The sequence below is a fragment of the Pan troglodytes genome, chromosome 9, assembly GCF_028858775.2.
Source record: "Pan troglodytes isolate AG18354 chromosome 9, NHGRI_mPanTro3-v2.0_pri, whole genome shotgun sequence".
In the NCBI taxonomy this organism is placed as follows: domain Eukaryota; kingdom Metazoa; phylum Chordata; class Mammalia; order Primates; family Hominidae; genus Pan; species Pan troglodytes.
This window is the reverse complement of record NC_072407.2, coordinates 57,822,538-57,843,194: the sequence shown is the minus strand read 5'-3', so window position 1 is coordinate 57,843,194 and position 20,657 is coordinate 57,822,538. Positions and strand designations below refer to the sequence as shown.

The 20,657-nt window shown below is 43.1% G+C and overlaps 1 protein-coding gene across 1 annotated transcript; it reads right to left on the bottom strand.

Moving 5' to 3' along the window:
- Positions 1 to 17,436: 17,436 nt before the first annotated feature.
- Positions 17,437 to 18,351, bottom strand: LOC466533 (olfactory receptor 4C11-like). The gene has a single exon (XM_521932.1). It carries the CDS (start codon positions 18,349 to 18,351, stop codon positions 17,437 to 17,439), a length of 915 nt encoding a protein of 304 aa, XP_521932.1.
- Between the last annotated feature and the right edge of the window lie 2,306 nt (positions 18,352 to 20,657).

Here is a 20,657-nt window from a genome sequence, read left to right as displayed (position 1 = left end):
AATGTTTATAGTTTATTGTCACCTACCTTTGCCTCTTGGTGCTTTCAGTAGAAAAGACTCTGTATGACTTCATTGGTTATAAAGAGTCTTTGTACAATATCTTTCTCAGATCTTGGTTGTAGCAGTGATGTGCTGGTTATGTGTGCACTTTTACTGTCTCCTTTGGGACCAAAATGGCAGAAGTCTCATGAAGCTTACATCATTCCCCAGTGCTGTGCATTTTTTAAATTTCCTTTTCCACCCCAGTATTTTATTCACTGCATTGAACAGTATAGGCTTCAAGCCAATAGGAGGTGCTCACGAGTAATAACCAGCTGCAGGTACAGCAGGTGGCTATAGTTGGCAGAGGTCCCAGCCTTGATAGAAGCAGCTGAGGGAGCTCTCAGTGAAATGTACTGAGATATTTACAAGGAGTAGGGAGGGTGCCACCTCAGTTTCCTTTTCAAACCAGCAGGAAAGTGATCTGCCTCCTTTCCAGACTTGTGACTTGGTGTTTTGGCCGTTCAAATCAGACTGGTGCTTCTTTTTATCTGCAGGAATGTTGATGCTCCATTTAGAGAGGGATTATGATTCTACCCTTCATGAAAGCCTGAACCTGGAGGGCACTTCTTCTGTGAGGATGCAGTCACCCTCAGATGTTGCAGAAAGGCTATCTACAGGTGCACTTATGCTGAGTTCCTATGGGAGAAGCTCCATCTGTGTCTGCAGTGATGGGCAAGCGGAAGAAGAAATCCCCTTCTCCAAGACCTTCATGGGCACCAGGGCTGCTTGACTATTGGGATAGAGTTTCAGACTTTCCCCCATTGAGCCCAGCACTTCACTTTTGCCTCTGCTGAAAGAAACTTCTCACAATCAGAAAGTTCTGGATCTCAAGCAACCTGGTTTCTTTTGTCCCACAAGGTGCTCTTTTGATATGGTGCACCTCCAACCTTTACCATAGGAGTAGAAGTTCCTGAGAGCCAGACTACAATGAATCCTGCTGCTCCTCTGGGTCTGGCCCTACAGTGGGGCTGTAACACTCCAGGCTTGTGATGGGGAATGTCTGCAAGAGATCAAGTGATGTGAAGATACAAGGGTTCAAAGTCCCTGTGCAGAACAAATTCCCACAATGGGTGCACACCCAGTATGGTGCCTGTTACTACAGCTTAGCTCCAGGAGGCAAGTAGAGGGACCTTGTATGAACAAGGTAATACCCTTGATAAGACTCAAAATTGCATCCCACTCCAGTACTTGTGCTCATGGGTTCAAGAAAACTCTTCTTGAGCTCTGATGTCAGCAGTCTGCCACAGGGGCTAGACAGGCTGAGAACACTCCCAGCTATCCTTTTATGGATTACTAAGTCTCAGAGTTTGATATCTGCCAGCTTCTTCTTACTTTTTTTTTTTTCTCTTTGGCCAAGTCTCGCTCTGTCACCCAGAGTGGAGTGCAGTGGCATGATCTCAGCTCACTACAACCTCTGCCTCTTGGGTTTAAGCAATTCCCCTGCCTCAGCCTCCCGAGTAGCTGGGACTACAGGCGCCTGCCACCACGCCCAGCTAATTTTTTGTACTTTTAATAGAGACGGGGTTTCACCATGGTAGCCATGATGGTCTCAATCTCCTGACCTCGTGATCTGCCTGCCTCAGCCTCCCAAAGTGCTGGGATTACAGGCATGAGCCACAGTGCCCAGCCGGTTACTTACTTGTGTGTGTGTGTGTGTGTGTGTGTGTGTGTGTGTGTGTGTGTGTTGTAGCTTCTTCCAATGAACTTTCCAGTAAACTTCAGTATGCTCCCCTTAACCTGTTTCCTGTGTGCCCTGAGAAATGAACACTGGCAACAAGTTTCACATTTTTTTTCCTAAATAGGAAATGGGTTAACTTTCCATTTGGTCTCTTATTATTTATCTGTAACTTTGGTTCTTTCTGAGGGGAATTGTTCATGGACATCTCTTGTCAGCCAACTGAGAGAAGTTCTCCAATGCCACAGCCTGTGGACAGGTCTGCAGAATGTGCAGTGGCTTGAGCTCCACTCTTAGCCCCTTTAGGGAGCCATGTTGAGTGAAGTTGGACCATGCTACCCTGTCCTCTAGTCTCCTAGAAGTGGGCACCAACACCAGCTCTGATGGGGATGGTGGGGAATGATGTAGTCTCTGTGATGGATATTCCCTTCCCTTAGTTTTAAATAGCCTTAGTATATAGGCTTTCTCAAATATCAGCTGTAGTAGTAATGTACTGGGCATGTATACAGGCTTAAGACCTAAGACCTTCTGGTTAGCCAAAGAGAAAAGAGATTTTATGTACAAAGGAATAAAGGTAAGAATTATAATGAAGTTCTCACCAGAAACCATGTAAACCAGAAGACCATGGAGCAACATCTGATCCAGACACACACACACACACCCCCCACACAATCTCGTTTACATATAGAATCTGAACATTTTTTTAAGTGAATACACAAAGATAGAGAATAAAATGTACCAGGGCAAGAGGTTGGAAGGGGAGAAAAACGTGGAAAGATGCAGATCAAATGTTACAAAGTTGCAGATATGTAGGATGAATAAGTCTAAAAATCGAATGCATGACATGAAGACTATAGTTAATGCAATTGTATTGTATTCAGAATTTTCCCTGAGAGTTGATTTTTAGGTAGTTGTGCCCAGGCTGGTCTCGAACTCCTGAGCTCAGGCAATCCATCCATCTTGGACTCCCAAAGTGCTAGGATTACAGGCATGAGCCAGCGCGCCCAGGCAATAGCTCCTTTCTTCAACTCAGTGTCAATGACTTTTGGTGACTCTACTTTCTACTTCACAGAGAAGCTGTAAATCAATTAGAAAACATTTTATACAAACTCACATCACCCTATGACCCCACCCTCCAGCATCTGTTCCCACATAGCCTCTCTGCCTGTTACCATAAAATCTTGCTACCTATAAACTATCAGTGCTACTATCTAAAGCCAGTACCTTCACTCATGCACCAGATCATATTCCTCTCATTTACATAAGAAAAATGGCCTGATAATTCACCTTTCTCTCTCCTTAGCAATGCTTGGTCTCTACAAGATCATTCCTATTATCATGAAAATATCCCTTTAAGTTCCCATCTTTAAAAAGTTATTCTCACAATGCCACTTATTTGCCAGTTATTTTTTTCCGTTGATTTATTTCTCTTCAAAATGAAATATGTTGGAAGACTTGCTCCCTCTAATTCCTTTCCTCTGAGTCCATCTCAAATCTGTACCAGGAAGGTCTCTTCACCCCGCTACCTTAACAAATTTTTCATTTCGATTTTCCAAATCACCTCCACATTGTTAAATCCAGTGGTCAGTTCTCACCTATTATTTTACTAGACCTATCAAGCAATATTAGAAACACTTGTTCATTCTTACCATCTCTTATATTTTATTCACCCAGTTTCCATTACATCTTGGTTTCTTGGTTTTCTTCCTCCTTCACTCCTTCACAGGTCACTCCTTCTCATTCTTCTTGCTGAGTCTGCCTTTCCTCCCTTAACTCTTAAGGTTATAGCTCCCCAGGCCTCAGTCAGGGCCATCTTCTTTTCCTCTGTCAATAAACACTGCTTCAGTAAATGCATCCAATTCCATAGCTTTAAATGTTATCTAACTGCTGAATGCTCACAAATTTTTATCTGCATCCCAGACCATGCTGTCTAACATCAGACAATATATCTGATTGTCATCCAAATATCAACTTTGTTGTCTAATAAACATCTCAAATTCAGAATGTCAAAATAATGTACCTTGATTCCACAGCCCCTCACCACCACCACCATCAAAACCATGTCCAAGCTCCTCCTGTGGGACTCCTCTCCTCAGTTGATGAAAAGTCCATACATTTCTCAGGCCTCAAACCTTAAAGACATTCTTCACTATTCCATCTCGTCCCTCACATCTAATTGAACATGAAATGCTGCTGTTTCTACCTTTAAAATATATCCAGAACCCAACATTTTTTCACAGCCTTCACTAGCATCACCCTAAATGTGAGTCACATTTAGTTTCCACCTAATTACTGGAATTCACTCCCTAACTTGCCCACCTCCTTCTGCATCTGCTGCCCCTCAACTTCAACATCATGCCGGTGGAATCTTAATACAGCAGCCAGAGTGAAATTGTCACAAGTAATTCAATCCTTGTCTCTCCTTGGATTAACACTCCCCATGGCACTCCATTTCACTCTCATTAAAAATGAAGTCCTTCACATCCCTTGTAAGTTGGATTCCTAGGTATTTTATTCTCTTTGAAGCAATTGTGAATGGGAGTTCACTCATGATTTGGCTCTCTGTTTGTCTGTTATTGGTGTATAAGAATGCTTGTGATTTTTGTACATTGATTTTGTATCCTGAGACTTTGCTGAAGTTGCTCATCAGCTTAAGGAGATTTTGGGCTGAGACAATGGGGTTTTCTAGATATACTATCATGTCATCTGCAAACAGGGACAATTTGACTTCCTCTTTTCCTAATTGAATACCCTTTGTTTCCTTCTCCTGCCTAATTGCCCTGGCCAGAACTTCCAACACTATGTTGAATAGGAGTGGTGAGAGATGGCATCCCTGTCTTGTGCCAGTTTTCAAAGGGAATGCTTCCAGTTTTTGCCCCTTCAGTATGATATTGGCTATGGGTTTGTCATAGATAGCTCTTATTATTTTGAAATACGTCCCATCAATACCTAATTTATCAAGAGTTTTTAGCATGAAGGGCTGTTGAATTTTGTCAATGGCCTTTTCTGCATCTATTGAGATAATCATGTGGTTTTTGTCTTTGGTTCTGTTTATATGCTGGATTACATTTATTGATTTGCGTATATTGAAAACACATGAAAAAATGCTCACCATCACTGGCCATCAGAGAAATGCAAATCAAAACCACAATGAGATACTATCTCACACCAGTTAGAATGGCGATCATTAAAAAGTCAGGAAACAACAGGTGCTGGAGAGGATGTGGAGAAATAGGAACACTTTTACACTGTGGACTGTAAACTAGTTCAACCATTGTGGAAGTCAGTGTGGTGATTCCTCAGGGATCTAGAACTAGAAATACCATTTGACCCAGCCATCCCATTACTGGGTATATACCCAAAGGACTATAAATCATGCTGCTATAAAGACACATGCACACGTATGTTTATGGTGGCATTATTCACAATAGCAAAGACTTGGAACCAACCCAAATGTCCAACAATGGTAGACTGGATTAAGAAAATGTGGCACATATACACCATGGAATACTATGCAGCCATAAAAAATGATGAGTTCATGTCCTTTGTAGGGACATGGATGAAATTGGAAATCATCATTCTCAGTAAACTATCACAAGAACAAAAAACCAAACACCACATATTCTCATTCATAGATGGGAATTGAACAATGAGAACACACGGACACAGGAAGGGGAACATCACACTCTGGGGACTGTTGTGGGGTGAGGAGAGGGGGGAGGGATAGCACTGGGAGATATACCTAATGCTAGATGACAAGTTAGTGGGTGCAGTCCACCAGCATGGCACATGTATACATATGTAACTAACCTGCACATTGTGCACATGTACCCTAAAATTTAAAGTATAATAATAATAAATAAATAAATAAAAATAAAAATAAAAATGAAGTTCAGGCCAGGCACAGTGGCTCATGCTTGTAATCCCAGCACTTTGGGAGGCCAAGGTGGGTGGATCACAAAGGTCAGGAGTTAGAGACAATCCTGGCCAACATGGTGAAACTACGTCTCTACTAAAAATATAAAAATCAGCTGGGCATGGTGGCAGGTGGCTGTAGTCCCACCTACTTGGGAGGCTGAGGCACGAAAATCACCTGAACCCAGGAGGCAGAGGTTACAGTGAACTGAGATCAGGCCACTGCACTCGAGCCTAGCAACGGAGTGAGACTCCATCTCAAAATAAAGAAAAAAAAAGAAAAAAAATGATGTTCACCACTCTCTCTATGAATGACCTCATTTCATCCTACCCTCTGGGTTTCTGCCTCACTGGCCAGCTTACTGTTTCTCAAATCCAGTAGACACACTCCTTTATGCAGCATCCACATGGCTGTCTCCCTTACCCTGTTCAAGTATTTGTTCGGCATGATGCTCTCCATGAAGGCTTCCCTGACCACCTGCTTAATGTTGCAGACCATCCCCAGCCCTGATGGTCCTCCTTACCAAGCTTCAATTTTCATTCTTTTATGTACACATAGACTTCTAACAAAACATGCCGTCCACATATTTGTTAGTTTATTGTTTATTTTCTCTCTTCCTCATTTACCATAGTAAGTACTTATGTATATATAAACAGACAAATACAGTAATGCACCGCATAGCTCTGTCTTGGTCAACAACAGACCTCATATGTAAAGATGGTCCCATAAGATAATGATACTACATTGTTTTTTTGTTTTGTTTGTTTGTTTGTTTGTTTTGAGACAGAGTCTTGCTCTGTCACCCAGGCTAGAGTGCAATGGTGTGATCTCGGCTCACTGCAAACTCCTCCTCCTGGGTTAAAGCGATTCTCCTGCCTCAGCCTTCCAAGTAGCTGGGATTACAGGTGTGCACCACTGCACCTGGATAATTTTTGTCTTTTTAGTAGAGAAAAGGCTTCTCCATGTTGGCCAGGCTGGTTTCGAACTCCTGATCTCAGGTGACCCACACGCCTCGGCCTCCCAAAGTGCTGCAATTACAGATGTGAGCCACTGTGCCTGGCCAATGATACTGTATTTTAACAGCACATTTTCTATGTTTACATACACAGGTAGTTACCATTGTGTTACAATAGTCTACAGTATTTAGTACAGTAACATGCTAGGTACAGTCTACTGCTCCTAGGCTACAAACCTAGAGGCAATAGGCTATACCAGCCGTCCCTAATATTTTTGGCACAAGAGACCAGTTTTATAGAAGAAAATTTTTCCATGGATGCGGGTGGAAAGGTTTCTGGATGCTTCAATTGCATTACATTTATTGTGCACTTTATTTCTATTATTATCACATTGTAATACATAATACAATTATTATACAACTCACCATAATGTAGAATCAATGGGAGCCCTGAACTTGTTTACCTGAAACTAGACAGTCCCATCTGGAGGTGATAAGAGACAGTGACAGATCATCAGGCATTAGATTCTCATAAGGAGTGTGCAACCTAGATCTCTCATATGCACAGTTCACAATAGGGTTTGTGCCTCTATGAGAATCTAGTGCCGCAGTGAGTCTGACAGGAGGCAGAGCTCAGGCGGTAATGTGAGCAATGAGGAGCAGCTGTAAATACAGATGAAGCTTCTCTCACTCATCTGTCACTCACCTCTTGCTGTGCAGGCTGGTTCCTAACAGGCTATGGACCAATACTGATCCATGCCCTGGGGGTTGAGGACACCTGGGCTGCACCATATAGCTTAGGTGTGTAATAAGCTGTACTATCTAGGTTTGTGTTAATACATTCTATGATGTTTGAAAAACAATAAAATCACCTAATGAAATATTTCTCAGAACATATCTCCTTTGTTAAATGACACATGACTGCATGTGTATTTGTGTGTGGGTGAGTGTGTGCATATGGGTGTGTGTGTGAAGGAAAAAAAAATATATATCGTGTCATGCCACTGAGGTTGCATGGTTGTTACATAGGAATAGTTAACAGATACAGGACTCAATAATGGTGGCTATAATTATCAATGGCCTTAATAAATTCAGGGTTTATAGAACATATATTGTGGGTCAGAACGCAATAGAAAGTGGTGATGGGGAGATGCATACTAGCCAGGCAAGGTGTTGAGAATAAATTAATATGTACCCTCAGAAATAGAAGTTAAGGAGCTCAGCTCTAACACTGCAAGCAATCAGTTGAATTCCCTAAAAGATGTGTAAGTTGGGATTTCCAATAGGCTGGATCTACAAAATGAAAATCAGGAGACAACTCAGGCTACAGAGCTAGTATTCTGTAGTGAACGCGTTTATATAAACCTAGCCCCAAAGGCCAAGGGAGCTGAGAAGCTGAAGAAGGAGGCTGACAAATCTAGTTTCTCAGAAAGAAACATTTAATAGGGACTTATGAACTGAAGCCATGTCTCCAGCAGCTGCAAGATACGGAATTTGCCTAAGGGTAGGACTTAATGTAAATATGTGTTTGAGATAACACCCAGGTTGTTTTGACCTAAGGGCAAGATTTCCAGTAAGTATATGAAAGCAGAAATCTTAAAGACATTCCTGGACCTGGGTTTAATCAGAAGTCAGAATAGCAAATTAGCATCTTAGATGGAGTTACTTTAGCTTCCACATCTAGATTTAGGGAATGCCAGTGTTAGCTGAAAGCACAAGGGCAGATGAGAGTACACAAGTAAAGCACATGACAAGTTTAGAAGAGTGAGCCAAGAATAGAACCCAAGTTTACAGAGACTTGATTGATTGATTGATTGATTGATTGATTGATGGAGACATGGTCTTACTCTGTCACCCAAGCTGGGATGCAGTGGCATGATCATAACTTACTGCAGACGTTATGCCCAGACCATTAGTTCCCCAAAGAAGACCACCAGAGTCCAGAGTCAAAGCCAAGCGGCAAGGATCTTTACTACAAGTTCGAACCTGGTCCCTCCATTCCACAGCATACAAGAGGGCCCTGAACAATGCGAGTGTTTGCTTTTTATAGCCTGAAAGTTACAGGGGAACAAAGGAATTCTTTTGGTTCCCGCTCTTTCAGTAAAACTTTGAACGGCTGTCCCCTTATCGGAGACTTTCTTGGTGGTGTTTGTACTGGGCTCAGGAAGTTTGAGAGATATATGGCGATATGTGGTGGGATGGGAGGATGGGATGTGTTTGTACTGGGCTTGTTTGTTTTGAGCCCGGGGCTGAGGAATGTGCCCGGCTCCTTTCATTCCCCCCTTTCTTTTCAGGTATTTTTAGAGCCAATCTTGGGTCTTATAAGTCTGATTCTGTTTCAGCGTTTACAGGTTGGTCTTGGGCTCTGAGGACCATGAGTTGTACAGTGTCAAACTTTTCTCTAACGAACCACAAAATTCTGTTAACAACACAAGGTCCTATGGTAAGCAGAAATAGTAGACTCAGCAGGGGTCCAAGGAAGGGGGCTAACAGAGAAAACATAGATGAGTTCCACCATTGGTCTGCGGCTGAAGCAAACTGCCGTGTTCTTACTTCTGTGCTTAACTTGCGTAACTGTTGGACCCGGTCTTCCACAAGCCCTGATTCATTTATGTAGAAACAACAGTCTTCCTTTAGAAACATACACGTACCCCCTTTTTCAGCAGTGAGTAGGTCTAAGGCCCTCCGGTTCTGCAAGGTTACCTGTGCTAGGGATGTCAGCTGCCGCTAGAGGGAGGCAAGGGACTCAGCTGACTCCTCCATAGCAACGGCAAATTGTTGGTACAGCTTGTTACTTTCTATGAGGGTGTGACCTAGGGCTCCCCCAGCCAGTCCGGCCGCCATGAAGGATGCGGTGAGGGAGATTCCTGCAATAAGGGGGAGAAATATGGCTCGTGCAGGTCTCGGTCTAGGGTCTGGGTGAATAACAGCACTAGTCCAGTTACCAGTATACCCTAGGAACTCACTGGCAGTAAGTAGAGTTAATTACCGCCTTGGCGACACCCTTATTTTCATCCACGTATAAGTGGAAGGGCTTGGTAACATCAGGTAGTCCTAGTGCAGGCGCGGAGAGTAGGGCGGTTTTAATCTGTTGGAAGGCCAACTCGGCTTCGTCTGTCCAATTAAATGGCTGTTGCCCCCGTATCGACCAAGAACTGGACTGGGGACCCCTCCACTTGCAAAGTTACCCTAGGTTCGGGGAGGGGGTCCGAACCCCGTCTTCCCTAGTCTTCGTCTTGAGTGACTAGTACGGGTGTAGACCTAGGGGGTCCGGGTCCCTGTCCTCGTGGTTTCTTTTTGGGGCAGTCTCTTACCCAGTGGCCAGCCCCCTTACAGTAGGCACATTGGTCTTTGCTCAGATTATCATGCCGGGGGGGCCACCTAGGTTGGGTGTACTCTGGCTGTAGATGCTCTTTCTGTACCACTGCTGCCAGGACCTTGGTCATTTTTTCAGTGGCCTTAAATTGCTTTTCCTCTGGAGTATCTCTGTTATTGTAAACCCGCTGGGCTATCTGAAGGAGGTCCTGAATCCGCTTTCCTTTCAAGTCTTCTAATTTCTGGAGTTTTCTCTTAATATCTGGGGCTGCCTGATTTACGAAAGACATTACAACAGCTGCCTGACTTCCTGGAGCCTCTGGATCTATGGGGATGTACTGTCTAAAAGCTTCCATTAATTTTTTAAGTAGGTAGCTGGGCTCTCTGTCTTTTCCTGCAGAATAGAATATACTTTAGCCAAATTAGTGGGCTTGCGAGCAGCTGACCAGAGACCTGCCATTAGAGTCTGGCGATAAAGGTGTAGCCGTCCCCTACCTTCTGCCATGTTGTAGTCCCACGCCGGCCTGGTCAGAGGAAAGGGTGCGTTTATGAGTTCGGGGTTGGCAGTCGGTTGACCGTCGTCCCCCGGGACCAGCTTTCTAGCTTCTATCTGTATTCTCTCTCGCTCTTCCATGGTGAACAAGATTTGGAGGAGCTGCTGACAATCATCCCAAGTGGGCTGGTGGGTGAACATGACACTATTCAGTAAAGCCAGTAAATCTTTGGGGTTGTCTGAAAACCGAGCACTCTGAGTCTTCCAGTTATACAGATCACTGGTGGAGAATTGCCAGTACTGGAGCCTGGGGATTCCTGTGTCATCTGGGGGTCCTATTTCCCGAAGGGGTAAAGCCACCATGGAGTCAGGCGGCTGAGGGGGGCTAGTCCGCGAAGTGCACCCTCGCGTCCGCCCCGCCGGCCCTTTAAAGTTACTTTCCCTTTCAGCGGGCCCGTGTGTGCCGGCCGCCTCCCATCCGCCTGCTCCCTCCCGCAGCTCAGCCAGGGGGCTGGGGCCTGGGGCCCGGAGGGGTACGGAGGGGGTTCTGTGAACAGTGGGTCCCCGCTGTCAGGTAGAACAGGATGGGGGGGGCAGTTGGTTGCTTGGATTTTAGTGGTCGAGCAACCAGTGCCTTACAGGGTTCAGAGGCTAATTGGAAAGGGGACAGCCAAGGAGGCGGGTTCTCAACAAGGTCCTGCCATATGAGGATATATGGGATTTGATCTAAGTGGCCTGCACGCCCAGGTAGGAAAATCTTGGACTTTACCCTAGTGATGACAGCAAGTTGGAAGGTCCCTTCGGGTGGCCACCCCACATCAAAGGCAGGCCATTTGGAGTGACACAGAGTAATTAGCTTTCCTTTCCTGATTTCTGTACCAAGATCATGGCCCCTTGCTCTAACTTCTTTGAAATTACTCGTAAGGAGAGATAGGGGAGTGCTCTGGGTATTACCCATCCTGTAATAATTTGCAATCTCTTCCTGTAAAGGAATGTGGGTTTGATTCCCTGTAAAGGAAATCTGATCTGACTTATTAATGATATCTAATCACAGGCGCACTTTGGCAGCCCTGGTCAGAGTTAGCTGCCTGGATCGCGGTCACGCTGGGGGATCCCAGATCAGAGACAGCTGCTGCCCGCCAAACCGGGGCAGTTCAGATCGCAAGCGCACACCAGAAGCCCGGGTCAGAGTTAGCTGCCTGGATCGCGGTCGCGCTGGGGCAGCCCAGATCAGAGACAGCTGCTGCCCGCCAAACCAGGGCAGTTCAGATCGCAAGTGCGCACCGGAAGCCCGGGTCAGAGTTAGCTGCCTGGATCACGGTCATGCTGGGGCAGCCCAGATCAGAGACAGCTGCTGCCCGCCAAACCAGGGCAGTTCAGATCACAAGCGCGCACCGGAAGCCCGGGTCAGAGTTAGCTGCCTGGATCGCGATCGCGCTGGGGCAGCCCAGATCAGAGACAGCTGCTGCCCGCCAAACCGGGGCAGCTCAGATTGCAATATAGATCAGATGAGAGCCAGGGGACGTCTCCCACCGGTCTCCGCTGGCCGTCCTATAGCGCATCTGCCAGGACAGTGCCAGCTCCAGTTTCAGACCTCGCGAGTCACAGATTCGGATTCAGAACAGACACAGACAGACAAACGGAGACGAGCCAGCTCACCTATCAGTAGATCGATCCTAGCAGATCCGTTGACCAGGGGTCTAGTGGGCTTGGGGAATCCCGGACGGGCCCCCAGATGTTATGCCCAGACCGTTAGTTCCCCAAAGAAGACCACCAGAGTCCAGAGTCAAAGCCAAGCGGCAAGGATCTTTACTACAAGTTCGAACCTGGTCCCTCCATTCCACAGCATACAAGAGGGCCCTGAACAATGCGAGTGTTTGCTTTTTATAGCCTGAAAGTTACAGGGGAACAAAGGAATTCTTTTGGTTCCCGCTCTTTCAGTAAAACTTTGAACGGCTGTCCCCTTATCGGAGACTTTCTTGGTGGTGTTTGTACTGGGCTCAGGAAGTTTGAGAGATATATGGCGATATGTGGTGGGATGGGAGGATGGGATGTGTTTGTACTGGGCTTGTTTGTTTTGAGCCCGGGGCTGAGGAATGTGCCCGGCTCCTTTCACAGCCTCCAAGTCCTGGGCTCCAGCGATCCTCTTGATTCAGCCTCCCGAGTAGCAGGGACTATGGGCATGCATGAACTGTCACACCTGGCTAATTTTTATTTTATTTTATTTTGCCTTATTTTATTTTTTTGTTTTATTTTATTTTATTTATTTTTAGCAGAGACAAGCTCTCACTATGTTGCCCAAGCTGATCTCAAACTCCTAAGCTCATATAGAGACTTTTACAAAACAGATAGTTACAGCAGAGGAGACTATTAAATGGACCAAGAAGTAAGATAGGAGAAGTGTCAGGATAATAATGAAATCACAATGTGGTGGAAATCAAAGGAGTAGAAATACAAGGAGAAGAAAGTGGAATTTCTCTGAGAAAAGATGTTTTGACAAAAAGATCTCTAAATCACATGCCCTTTCATTTCAAATTGAAATTCTAAGAGATATTTGAAATAAAACACATCTTTCATTAGGGCTGAAACTAAAAAACAGACACCTGTGTATTCGAAAAGTTTAAGGAATGTCTACAGACCTAGGTTCCATATGGATTGGGATCATGACTCTCTTGTTCAACTTTGAATCCACCATTTATGGAACAGGATATGTACTTCACAAACAATAGGAAGTAAGGAAGAAGGGAGAAAAAGAGGAAGGGAGGGAGAGAGGGATTAAATCAGACTGGTCCTGAGTAAAAGCTAATGACCCTTTCTGAGAAAGAATGTGATGATGCATAAAACAAATAGAAGATATCTGTTTGACTGGCACCAATGCTTCCAATTTGGAGGTAAGGCAAAAATAAAGGTGTTTGGCATGGAACCCTACTGTAGGAATCCCTTTCACTGCTGTAGCCAGAATTATTAACAGTATCTCTGAAAGAGGTTGCTGGTTGAATGTCAATGGCAGGACGTCTCCTGATGCAGTAAGACTCTCCCATGACAAGGTGTACAACTGAATCAATAAGAAGAGTTGATTCTACCTAAAGAGGACATTGAAAGCTGCCACACACTTGTTTAAAGACTGTGACCTGCATATCGTGGCAGGGCAGGTCTCACTACTGCAGGCCTCCATTACAACAGTCCCAGCACTGACTGAGTAGCTAGGTTAAACATTAAAAGCTGATCGAGCCAGTGCCCTTATACAAAGGCTGGAATGTAACAAAGAGCCCACCAAGAGTTTTGCCTAGGCTTTTCCTGGGCCTTGAAGAATGACAGGGTAATGAAGGAATTCTTAACAGGACCCTTTTTAGGATTAAACAAGTTTTATTGAACCTCTGAAGAAACTCTCCAGGCCTCCACAAACAAGTTTATTGGGGTCTAAAGGAGCTCCCCAAACCTTTATGATCTAGCAAGAGACAAGGTAAGAGTAATCACCCTAGCACCTAGACCCCATTTAGGTTAAATAAACTTACTGAGGCTCCAGAAGAAGGTCTTCAGGACTCAGATCTTAGTTGCAGATTAAAAGAAGTTGACCACTTATCTCTTTCAATGAATCGCACACTTACATGTAGATATATAGCTTAGAAGGTATATAAGCTCTGGAAAACTTTGTAATTTTGAGTTGGTCTGGTGATAATTTCAAGGCCTTCTCCCTATAACCGGTTACAGAAATAATAACTCTCTTCCTCCCCAGTTCATCTGCATCTCATTATTTGGGCCATGAGAAATAGCCCGACCCTGCTTGGTCTGGGAACAACATGAGCAACACATCTAAGGAAGTGTCATTTACATCGAGGTAGTATAGATTAATGTATTTATTTCAGCAGCATTTTGACAGATGACAGTGAATAATCTGATAAATAGGTAAGTATATTATGAAAAATTTCTCCTTTATGGAAATAATGTGTTTTGAGAATGAAGAGCACTTTTCTAATTTGTACAAAGTATAAGGACAGTCATGCAGACCTCAGAAAACAGTTGTGAAAATGGGTAAAGCAGAGATGTTTCTTTCTCTCTCTCTTTTTTTTTTTTTTTTTGAGACAGGAGTCTCACTCTGTCACCCAGGCTGGAGTACAGTGGCATGATCTTGTCTCACTGCAATCTCCACCTCCAGGTTCAAGAGATTATCCTGTTTCAGCTTCCCGAGTAGCTGGGACTACAGGCACCCACCACCATGCCTGGCTAATTTTTGTATTTTCAAGAGAGGTGGGGTTTCACCATGTTAAGCAGGATGGTCTTGATCTCCTGACCTCGTGATTCACCCACTTCGGCCCCCCAGAGTGCTGGGATTACAAGTGTGAGCCACCGCACCCAACCCATTTCCTATTTTTCATAATAGCACACCCTTCTACTCTCAGACCACATGGTTAGTTCGATTGGTGCCTCTACCTATGCTTCAAGTGTGGGCATATCACCTGGGTTTGGGAAATCAGATAATCCTGTCTTTTTGGAAACAGTGATTGTTTCAGGAAGAGTATCTGACTCATATAAAATGCAATCTCAGTAATTTTGCTGGAATTGCTGGATAAGAAAAAATCTCTACTCATAGAGTTTTTATACATTTAAATATTGTAATTTTTTAGAGACAAGATCTCACTGTCACCCAGGCTGGAGTGCAGTAGCAGGATCATAGCTCACTGAAACCTCCAACTCCTGGGCTCAAACAATCTTTCTGCCTTGGCCTCTCAAAGCACTGAGATTACGACATGAGCCACCATAGCCTGCCTGATAGAGTTTTTATACTGCAGTCCAGCCTAGAGGTTCATGGTACGTTAAGATTCAAAACACTGTTATTATTCCTTAGCCCAGTTCTACTTACTAAAATACAGTTGGCCCTTGAACAACACAGGTTTGAACTGCTCAAGTCCATTTATAGGTGGATTTTCTTCTGCTTCCACAAACCTTGTGACAAAAAGAGCAACTCCTCCTCTTCCTCTTCTTTTCACAGCCTACTAAACCTGAAGATAACAAGGATGAAAATCTTTATGATAATCCACTTCCAGTTAAAGAATGGTAAGTATATTTTCTGTTCCTTATGATTTTATTAATAACATTTTCTTTTTCTGTAGCTTATTTTATCTTAAGAATATAGTATATAATACATAGAGCATACAAAATACGTGTTATTTGACTTCATGCTATCAGTAAGACTTCCAGTCAACAGTAGTCTGTTAGCAGCCAAGTTTTGGGAGAGTCAAAAGCTACGTGTGGATTTTCAACTGTGTGTTGCAGGGAGGGTGGGCACCCCAACTCCCACAGTGTTCAAGGGCCTACTGTACTGGCATTATAACTTTTGATGTTGATCCTGTCCTTCTGACTCAGAGGGTAGAGAAAGAAACGTAAGTGATTTCTGCAGTGTTCACGGGACTCTATGACTGGCTGTCATCCTCTTGGTTCTACATAGCCCCTTGGTCACCCAGGTATTTGAAGTGACAGGTGCCAAAATTACTTCAACACTAACCATGATCCTGAGGTTCATTTCTTTATGCAAGAAACCTCAGACATAGCTGTAGAGATGGGGAATTTAAAATGCCTCCCCTCACCATATAAAATCACAAAAGGATTTTACAGGCCCTGTCTTGGATTTCTCATGAAGTTACTTTGTGATTTTTTCTTCTTCCCACTTACCTGATCAATAATAAGTTGATTTTCAGACCTCCTATTCTTGCCCTTCTCCTATACTTGTCATGATTCTCCTTCCCCATGTCCTCATTACCCCTTCCTGAAGTCAGTTTCTGTTTAATTCACTTGGAAGTTTTTCCCTTACAAATAAGTTTTAATTGTACGAACTTTTGTCAATAAAAATCTTTTATATGAGTGCAAATGTTTCCCAAATTGGAATAAAGTACAATCCATTTATAAATGAAAACAAATTAGATTGAATTCCAGTGTTGATGTAAGTTATTTATGAATTCACATTTTTTGTGTAACAAGATGTTAAAAGTAAAGTTTTGAGTAGACACAATAGATGTGGAATTATAATGTGTTTCCAAATTACTCTATGCCCGCTATGGTCTAAATGTCTATGTCTTCCCAAAATTTATATGTTGAAATATGTTGAAATTCTAACCCCCAAGATAGTAGTATCAGGAGGTGTGGCCTTTGGGAAGTGTTTAGTGCCCTTATAAAATAGGCACCAGGGAGAGACCCTTGTCCCTTCATCCAGGTAAGTTTATAGTGAAAAGAGGGCAACCTGTGAATCAGAAAGGGGTCCCTCGCTGGACACGGAATCTGCTGATGACATGTTAACCTTGAACTTCCCAGCCTCCAGAACTTTGAGATATAAATATCTGTTGTTTGTAGGCTACCCAGTTTATAGTATTTCGTTATAGCAGCCTGAATGGATGAATACAATGCCTGTTTAACACCAAATAATTTTGAGAGATTTTCCAGTAAGGGTCTAGGTTTTCACTGAATTTTCCAGCTTTTATTGGAGTTTGAGGGTCCATCAATGTGGATAGATCTCCTCAGTGAGGCAGGGTTAGGCACAGATTTCCAGAGTAGTATTTCCTGGGAGTATCCTCTCTAATCCCCAAATGGCCAAGACTTTGATTCTACAAGCTTCCAGTCACCTATGGATTAGTTCTCATAACCACATTCATAAGTTATTCGAATAAAATCTGGAATAGAAACTGGTACAGGTACATGTACATGTACACAAACACACAATTATTCTGTCATTAGTACATTTCTTTTAAAAAAATGTATAGCAAGCAAAGTTACCATGGGAAGATGGCCAAATGTGGATGAAATTCAAATAAGGACCTTCACAGGTTGGCCAAAATGATTATGAGCTTTAAGGAATCATAGTGTAATGCAATAATCTCAGCATACAGTATGCATATATACATATATACATTTGCACACACATATACACATCTATATGTATACACACACACATATCTTGGTTGTTTATTTCAAAACAAAAATACTTTCTAGTTCATGCAACAAAAACTAAATGGTTAAAGAAACAGACACATATCATTTATCAACTAATGTCATATTTTGCTACACCATAATTTTTTCATGGCATTTTTCACTTCTGCATTTTTCAGTGTATAGATCAGAGGGTTAAGTAAAGGTGTCCCAATTGTGTAAAACACAGCCACTATTTTGTCTATTGGAAAGGAGGTTGGTGGACGTGTGTATATAAATATACATGGACCAAAAAATATGACAACCACAATAAAGTTGGAGGTACACATGGAAAGTGCTTTTTGCCTTCCTTCTGCACTGTGGTTTCTCAGAAAATATAAGATGATAATATAGGAGATAAGGAGGATTATGAAACTCACCATGCAGATGGCCCCACTTTTAGACACAACTAGCAAATTTATCACATAAGTGTCCATGCAGGCAAGTTTCAACAAGGGCTGCAAATCACAGAAATAATGATCAATCACATTTGGGCCACAGAAAGGCAGTCTCAAAGCCAGGAAAATTTGTGCTGAAGAATGGATGCAAGACCCCACCCAGGCCAGAATCACCAACATACCACAGACATGCCGGCTCATGATAGTTGTGTATTGCAAGGGCTTACAAATGGCTACATAGTGATCAAACGCCATGAGGATGAGCACAAAAATCTCCATGCAGCCAAAGAAATGGGCTGCAAAGACCTGAGTCATACACTCATTGTAGGAAATGGACTTTTTCTGAGAAAGGGCATCCAGAATCAATCTGGGGGTTGTGGTTGTAGAGAAGCAAGCATCAGCAAAAGACAGGTAGAACACAAAAAAGTACATGGGACACCTGAGGGTCTGGCTTGTTTTAATAGTCACCACGATGAGAAAGTTCCCCAACAGAGTTGCAAGGTAAAGAATCAAGAAGATTCCAAATATTGCCTTCTGCTTTACAGCACCCTGTGTCAACCCAAACAGAATGAATTCAGTCACACTGGTATTCATCACCATATTAGTGGCTGGAGGTAGGATGCAGTTAACAAGTGTTTAATCTGCAGAGAGAAGAAAATAAATGACATCTTGGGGAAATCCATGGGCTTGCCTCTGAATTCCTTTGTCCTAGTCCATGCTCTGTTACCTCCAACTTTCTTTGGGGTGAACCAGAGTCCCCTAGGAACCTTATAAATCTTCAAATGCCCAGGCCTCTTCAGGATTTAACCATTGATTTAGAGATTCACTGGATTAGACCAAAGCTTTCACATTTCTGGTGTCAAAAATAAATGTCCTTCACAAATTTTTGTTTCTACCTAGAGTGAGAACTCTTGAACCTGTTTTTTCCTTGGACAAGTGACCACTGCTTTGAAACTTAGCCTTCATAATATAAAAAATATAGTGCAAAAGTTTGCCCTACCATTTCCTGAATTTTCAGAATTAAGAAAGATTATATACCCACACATATTCGCACACATATAAACACACATATTTCATATATTATGCATTTTATCTCTGTGCTTTGCAATCAGAAAAACACTGTTCCAATATAATTAAGTGCTAATACTGTTGGAGCATCCTCCCTGAAAAAGATCTTCTCATTCAGTTCACTGATTTTTGTGTCCATTATCTGTGATGCCTTTAGTATCTTGGATGAAATATTCTTTACAAAAAATCTAGTTTGACAACCTTTTACTTATGCCACCTGTGTTCAAGATGTCAACTCACTGATGGTCATGATGTAACAGGTATGAAAAATATCTTGAGATTAGTGTACTTGAGCTCAGGAGCTATCCATTACTATCTTTACTATACTCTTAAACTTATACCATTACAATACTGAGCTTCTCTGCCTATAAATGCTCTACCTATATAAATCTTCTAACATGCCTATGACCTAAGTAGGCATGTTTTCTTTAATCATATGTGCCTTTTTACATATATGTCCCAAATTCCCTAGTGCACTTTTTCTAAAACCATTATTTGAAAAAAATTGCATAATTCTAACATAGAATATTATGATTTTTCTATTTCAAGTCCTTGTTCATAGCATAGTTATTATAATTGAATAATCATATAATATCATTTTGTATTCTGGTCTTGACAGAATTTTCAGAGCAATTATTCTTATGTTGCCATACTTTCCATACATTAATTACTAATTTAATAGAGTGCTAATGTATACATTTTTATAAGAAGTATTTATTTGACCATTTGACCATGGAAACATTTATGTTGCTCTCAATTTTTACTCTCATAACAATCCTGCAAACAATTTTACAATAACTTCCAAAGTGCAGTATTATTATCCAAATGCTAAAGATTATCATTGTTATTTATAACAATGCCAAGATGGCCAAATAGGAACAGCTCCAGTCTACAGCTCCCAGCATGAGCCACGCAGAAGATGGGTGATTTCTGCATTTCCAACTGAGGTACCAGGTTCATCTCACTGGGGAGTGCCAGACAGTAGGTGCAGGACAGAGGGTGCAGCATACAGTGTGTGAGCCAAAGCAGGGCAAGACATCACCTCACCCGGGAAGCACAAGGGGTCAGGGAATTCCCTTTCCTAGTCAAAGAAAGGGGTGACAGATGGCACCTGGAAAATCAGGTCATTCCCACCCTAATACTGCGCTTTTCCAAGGGGCCTAAAAAACGGCACACCAGGAGATTATATCCTGCACATGGCTTGGAGGGTCCTTCACCTACGGAGTCTTACTCATTGCTAGCACAGCAGTCAAGATCAAACTGCAAGGCAGCAGTGAGGCTGGGGGGGGGCACTCACCATTGCTGAGTTAGTTGTTTGATTAGGTAAACAAAGCCCAGGAAGCTCGAACTGGGTGGAGCCCACCACAGCTCAAGGAGGTCTGCCTGCCTCTGTAGGCTCCACCTCTGGAGGCAGGGCACAGACAAAACAAAAGATAGCAGTAACCTCTACAGACTTAAATGTCTCTCTCTGACAGCTTTGAAGAGAGTGGTGGTTCTCCCAGTTCAGCTTGAGATCTGAGAAAGGGCAGACTGACTCCTCAAGTTGGTCCCTGACCCCCAAGTAGCCTAACTGGGAGGCACACCCCAGTAGGGGTGGACTGACACCTCACATGGCTGGATACTCCTCTGAGACAAAACTTCCAGAGGAACTATCAGGCAGCAGCATTTGTGGTTCACCAATATCCGCTGTTCTGCAGCCACTGCTGCTGAAATCCAGGCAAACAGGGTCTGGAGTGGACCTCTAGCAAACTCCAACAGACCTGCAGCTGAGGGTCCTGTCTGTTAGAAGGAAAACTAACAAACAGAAAGGATATCCACACCAAAAACCCATCTGGATG